This window comes from Orbicella faveolata, unplaced genomic scaffold, assembly GCF_042242905.1.
Source record: "Orbicella faveolata isolate gen_17 unplaced genomic scaffold, um_ofav_v1 contig_25, whole genome shotgun sequence".
Classification (NCBI taxonomy): Eukaryota; Metazoa; Cnidaria; class Anthozoa; order Scleractinia; family Merulinidae; genus Orbicella; species Orbicella faveolata.
Window position 1 is genome coordinate 30808190 of NW_028301553.1, and position 6811 is coordinate 30815000.

The window sequence follows — 6811 nt, forward strand, 5'->3', positions numbered from 1 at the left end:
CAAAATTTGTAAACGGCGGCAAAGTTGACGAAGTTCAAAGCGAACTTCGTCAACTAGCTTAAACTCATTTAAACTATGTATTAACACTGCGAAGAAACATTAACAAGAATAACATAATACCTTAATATATTCCTTGTGCCTCCTGGTAGTGCAAACAGGCCAAAGCTAATAAGCTTAAACCAAAATTTGTCCAAACCTTGGAGAGTGCCACGTGATTTCTTCGACGCCATGTCTTGCAGTGAACTTGAAAGACTTCTTCCGATTCTCCATGCGCCACTCGGTCATCACTTGCCACTAGCCATCTCTAGCAATTGCCACCGTTTCATTGCTATGGTAATCAATACCAATCCGTTTTCAATTTGAATTTTCAGACTAAAAGCTGAGAAAGAATGTAGACTGCGATAGCCCGTCTTTTCTGATCTTTTCCTCAGGGTCTCGTCAGAAGTCGGCTTCTTATTGACGCCCGGATGTCTCGTCCCAATCCCTTATTTATAGCTCAACCTGAAGTGTGTAATTCAAATAATAATTTCCTGTTGAATTTCGAGAGAAAAACCGTCTAGGAAAAATGCAAATATTGCTAGTTTATTTCGTAGTATTGTCAGTTGTGTAAAGCGTTTTTCAAGCCAATAGTGGCAGTTTCATGGAACAAAGTACAATTTTTGGACTGGCTCGCCGGTCATCAGGCCCAACAAGAGGAAAAAACTGTTTGGAAATTTAGCCGTGACTAAGAAATTACAAAGTGACTGGTTTTATTCAGTTCTTCGCCTATTAAAAATTACTCTTTGATATTTTCATTCTGGTCACGTTTTATTTTTAGAATAACATCTTGAGTGAGTTGAAATGCGTAAAAAATTATTATTTGTTAAGTCATGTTGAGGTGCCAAATTAGGGCCTGTTTCCCTAATTTCTGTCGGTTATCATTCATAGAGTAAACGATAACCAATATGGAACATATTTTAGAGCGTGGTATGGTACGTCTTCAAATTTATAGGATTTTAAGATCAACGACCTTAAAAATGTTTTAAACCTCACGTTTTCGCTTGCAAAATCCGTTTTAGTACTCATGCTCAGGTTCCACGCCGCTGCGCTGGAGTGACGTCAAAAAATGACGCCACAAAGGAAGTTTTCATAGCAATTTACCAATTGAAAATCTTTCGCATTTCGTGTTGAGCGCTTTCTGCACTGAAGCAATGCAAAGATGAACCTGTCGTTCGTGTTTAATTAACAAACACTTCAAGCGAAGAGTTTATAAGTAGTGAAAGTTTTTCAGGAGAAAACACTTTCGGTGACCATGAGACTGCGAAAACTAACGAAACGGAAGGTGTGCGGATGATTGTTTGTTTGTCCACGTACTATCAAACTTTGGCCATGATGCTTCAAGGAGGGGTGTAGGTCATGATCAGACAGGTAGGCGCTGGTCTTTATCATAGTTAGTATGTCTTTATTCCTCAAGTTTTATTTTACTTTGAAGTGGCTCACTGTGGCTGTTGAATTTTGCGTTATTTTCACAGTTAATAAATAGGAAAGGAAAGTGCCTGGTGGGCGGCAAAATACGGGAAAACATTTTTCAATAGTGCGCGATGAAGAAGTAAGAATGTGATACATTTATTTTTTTGAAGCTTTTCTTGTAGGAAGACTCAGCATATGCAATTGAGGACAAAATCAGTGTACCGGTATACTGTGACCAAAGGCATTCTAAATGAATGTTCAAATGAAACTGCGACCGAAATTGGACAATTTGTCACGTTTTCAGCATTTATTTCAGTTTCGGGCAAAGAAGAAAACGAAGCGCGCGCAAACTCAACATTTAATTATAACGAAAAGAATCGACGTCAGAGTCACTGGTTGATTTTGCATCAGTGAAGCAAATGAAGACAATAGATGAGGGAGCTAAACGAACGAAAAGAATTAACATCCTACAGGGGCAAGAAAACTTTGTCAAAAAGGAAGCAGATTTAAAAAACCGTCACAATGAACCACAGTTATTTCATGGTGAGTGATTGAGTGATCTTGACGAGGGAGTTACTAGGTCTGTAGACTACTGACTAGCTCTCTTTAGTTTGAGTCGAATAATTAGCTTGTTTATTCAGAAGGAAACGGCCTTTCTGGGCTCAAATTAATACATAAGAGAACAACGAAAATGTGTTCTGCTGACTAAACCGTTCATCTAAGCATATTTCCACAATCAGTTACGATGACAATAGAAAAAAAGACCTTATAGCTTCCACCCTTGGGATCGCCTGGACCACGCATAAATTCTCCAGATACTAGACAGCAACAAGTAATAGGCCCAAAGTTATACGCAGGTATCCTTCACGAAAACGGAACTTTTCGAAAACGCTCTTCAAACTGGAGGAATTTGAAAACGCCGGCTTTGCGTTTTACTCTGGACGGAAAACATTTTGAAGACGAAGCTTTTCGTAAACGATAACTTCACGATAATTACGGTATTCCCCTGCCCTAGTTTTACTCAAACACAAATTCAAAATGACCGGTTATTGTTGCGTTTTCAAAATCCTCCTGGGTAGTTTGGACGAAAAAGTATAAACGTTTGATGCGTTTTCAGAGTGAAACCTTCGTTTTAAACTGATTCTGGCCTCCGGCGTAGTGTGGACGGAACCTTAATTGAAATTGGTATCTGACCCAGTCCGAGCAAAAGACCTCTTCTTTGATCGGAGACCAGTGGTTCTTCAGATAAAACTCGGGGAGGGGAATACCATGATTACATCACGGCCGAAATTATGACAATTGGAACGCAATTGGAACGCAATTGGAACGCAATTGGAACGCATTTTGAGTTGAATGTGAGGCTTTGAGCCGGGAGTGCTTTACCCTATAGGGTATTTTGGCTCACCCAGTTTTGTCCGAGGCCCCGTGCACACTACGCTGGAGGAATTTGAAAACGGAGGTGAAATCTCTGAAAACGCATCAACTGTTTACCATCCACACTATGCCGGAGGAATTTGAAAATGGAGGTTTCTCTCTGAAAATACATCAAATGTTTTCCTTCCACACTACGCCGGAGAATTTATCGGTCATTTTGGATCTGTATTTGAGGAAAAAACTCACGGTGTTCAAAACTGTTGTCCGTCAACACTAAAACGAAAAGCTCTGTTTTGGTGACGGTTAGTGTGGGTGGTAGGCCTAACCGTAGAAATAAAGCTACATTTCCAAGTTTCTCCAGCGTAGTGTGGACATATTACGTACGACTTGGTATGAATATGGTAAGACGTTGGCGCATGCCCTTTTCTCACCGCAGGCAAGCTAACACAATGGTTCTGCACCCGAGTTAGGTGCCAGCTCCCATCGACCGAGAGTCAACTCCGAGTACAGCCTAGTCACTCGTAGAAAGGGCGCGAAAAGTTGATCCACGATGGGCCCACGCACCGTACATGATTGGTGGAGAAAACAAAACGGAGTTTGTTCTTATTGGTTAAACAAGCTTCCCTGAACATCTTCAACGAATCAAAGAGATTATACGCTAAAGCTCTCAAGAAATTTCCTTACCATTCGGCCCTGTTATCATTTTTATGGAATTTTTAGTTAATCGTGAAAATGGCTGTTAATACGTTGGCTTTTAGCAGGTTCACCTTCCATAACCGAGAGAGACCCGGTGTTCTACTTCAAGAAAGAAACTGCCTTTAGTGAACGGGCAACACAATAAAAAGCTTTATTAAAACGTGGTAAATACAAAACATTTTCCTAAAGAAGTATACTCAACAAATAAAGCCAAAAAAAAGCGATTTTTAGCCGAACTGTCCTAACTAATTACTTTATAAAATCAAATCTCAACATCATATCCCTTTTAGGGAGCTCTTTTAATTAAAGTTACACTTTCAATCTCCAAGGCCGTTTGTTCAAGTGAGAAATTATGGAATACTGGTAATAATTCTTTCAGTTCGCTATACATCCCTTGCGGGAATCTGAGGAAAGCATGGTTGAATAGTTTTACGTGAAACTTCTGCAGTGATTTGCTGGAGTAATCCCTTTCCTTTTTGACGATGTCACGTCATTGACGATTTGTTTTGACAGTTGCTCAGAGCTAAGCTTCGGCAGCACAAAGGACCACTAAGCGGAGCACCATAACTATAGGAACAGAAGCATGCATACAAATAAAAAACCATACAACTCTTTTTTCATGGTCAACATTGCTTAAGTGCGGCCACTGCCTAGGTATTGGTCAAGCCAGGTTAACTTATTGTAATCAGGAGCTACGCTTTTAGGCATGGCTAAATCTATCTTTAACTGTGTGACATTGTCAAAAAGGTCCATTGTTAGCTATCACTGTAGGACAGTGCATGAAAAGGTCCCTTTACTACGTTCACTTAATCCTTATTGACCAGTCAGTCAAAAGTCATTCTTGTGACGAGTTTTAGCTGCAAAGGTTATAGTACAAATAATACAAAAAAACACATACACAACAAGAATTCACTTATCAGCTTTTTTTATAGCAAAGCTGAACATGACAAAAAAAGGTTCTGTGCCCTTTGTAACATTTACTTAAACAAGAAAGCCACAGCAATGGACAGAGATGCCACCCCAAGTTTCCAGTAAAAGCTTCTCAGTTTGACTGCCTCACTGGCGCTTATCATGGTCACTGATGCAAAGCCCTTCTCATTGTGCCTTGACAGGGAGTCATCAGTGTTTTTGTATGCCCACACAAGAATGATTTCTCCTTTCTGAAAACAAAGAAAAAGAAAATGAAAATTACTTCTCCAAGACAGCTGCTGTGCTAATCTTAAATACTGTATAGTCTGTGGTTAGCATAATTTTTTTTCAGGTATATAAAATAAAGTTTTTATGTCTTGTAATGCATAACAAGTATTGCTCCTCTGGAAAACAGGACTCCCCAGGGGGGATTCCATATAACAAGAAAAGAGGTGCTTGTCAGAAATTTTGGAAAAAAAAAAATCCTAAGAGGTACCAAGACCCTGCTTTGTGGGCATGGCTTGAAATTTTTTTCTCTCCTGAGTGGTACCAATTCTAAAACAACACATCAACTCTGATACTCAGAAATTTCAATAGCGATGTAACGATAATTATTGTTTCAAATACCTTTCACTCACAAAAATTGATGGTCAAATATCTACTGTAATGTTTTTTTCTGCTCTGAGTACCTAAAAGGTACTGCAAAAGCTCCCACTGTGGACATTTTGAGGCTGAGCACCCTAAGAGGCACCAAAACTGCTTTTTCAACCCTTAAAAAGATATGACAAGCTCCACCATCCTTTGTACATAGAAGTACCCCCCCACCCCCCCCCCCCCGGGCTCAGACCAAGCCAGTGCATTGGTGCTAAAACATTTCCAAAGCTCACTGTAGCTGAGAGGAGAGTATATAAGCATCGTATTATGTTCAGTTTCTAGTGTCTTTTTTCATATATCTTTTAATCAATGAAATCAATCTATCCTGAGAATACTGTGCATCAATAACTGTCTCTGCCAAAAAGTTATATGCCAAAACTGTCATCACAGGATGCAGGGAGAACCAATTTTTGGGTAAGCTCACCCCACTCCTCAAAAAAAATTAAATATACTAGTAGCTTGAATGAAGATAAAAATTTAAAAATTGTCTAATAAATTATAAATAAAATAATCTCTCTTTTACAGGACTTCTCATGGATTTTCTCAAAAAAGGCAATCCACAGAACTTTCTTTGCACTCTGCACTGCATAGAAAAAATGTTTCTCCCAACATGTAATTCTTTAACTTAACTTTCAGGCCAAAATGTCAGAAATAAAACACAAACACCCTTCCTCCTGCCAACAGCAGCATTCTGTGTACTCACTCTCTCTGTGTGTCACTGCACATTTTAACCAACCTATTTTTAGAAGCACTATATGTAAATTATAGACAAATGACAGAACATCTTAAGTTCACCTCGATGACCACATCTTTTGAATCACCGGTGTCGACCTTCCTGTGGTATTTGATCGTTGTGGTCCCGCCACTCTCCATAGCTTCATCCAGTTGGCAGTCATTCTGGGAATCTAATGAAGGAACCCTGTGACCATCTGTCAAGTAATCCTGAAAATTTGAACAAGAGTTTTCAGAACTTTTTAGTTTTGCTGTTTCTTCCACACATATACTCGACAATAATTTAGCATAACTGTTACAGTAACAATGTTTAAGGCTCTGTTACTAGCCACTGTTCAGGGAAGGGGACCACAATGCACTCCTCTCGGGAAGACTGGATGCAAGAGAGTGTCACAAATCAAGCCTACAACAATGTGTTTTCACTTTTCACCCATTTTCTTCTTTTTTTTCTGCTTTTTTTTTAATTAATTGGAACAGGCGGAGTGTAATCTTCAACTTGCACAGTCTGATCTGGCAGAAAACAAGGGACATGTTTATGAAAAAGCATCACAAAAAACCATTTTCACTGTTTGATGACAGGAAGTATTAACTAAGGTCGAATATTGTTCACTCTGCTAAAGCAGTCCTTGCTTATAAATATGGCCCACTCAGACAACACTTATTTTGTAGTTTCACATAAATTAGCATAAAACTCAGACTTAATTAGCATAATATCATGATAACCACAGCTGTTAATTTTCTGTTTGGGTATATTGAATTACTGACCCCATGGCAACAGTGAGTTATTTCCCTTGAGACTGTGAGTCATAGTGTACGTGCTGATAATTAACACTCATGGTGTATACAAGTTTTTCACAGATACTGGTCTAGGATTAGTGAAATTGATGCTCAAATCTTTATTTGCCCTCTATCTGATGCATAACAATCATTTACATTACAACCAGACAAATATAGTTGATAAGGCAGGAGATTCAGCAAGCTCAGTTGAGCTTTTTTT

The 6811-nt window shown here is 39.1% G+C and overlaps 1 protein-coding gene across 1 annotated transcript in view; it reads right to left on the reverse strand.

Annotated features, from left to right (window-relative positions):
- Window positions 1-4427: 4427 nt before the first annotated feature.
- LOC110059317 (DBH-like monooxygenase protein 2 homolog) overlaps window positions 4428-6811 on the reverse strand; it is a 5316-nt gene continuing 2932 nt past the window's right edge. The window contains exons 2-3 of the mRNA XM_020766014.2: window positions 5878-6024; window positions 4428-4679 (exon numbers count right to left, since the gene is read on the reverse strand). Of these exons, the coding sequence (XP_020621673.1) occupies window positions 4497-4679; window positions 5878-6024 (330 nt within the window). The 3' untranslated portion in view covers window positions 4428-4496. The remainder of the gene's footprint in view (window positions 4680-5877; window positions 6025-6811) is intronic.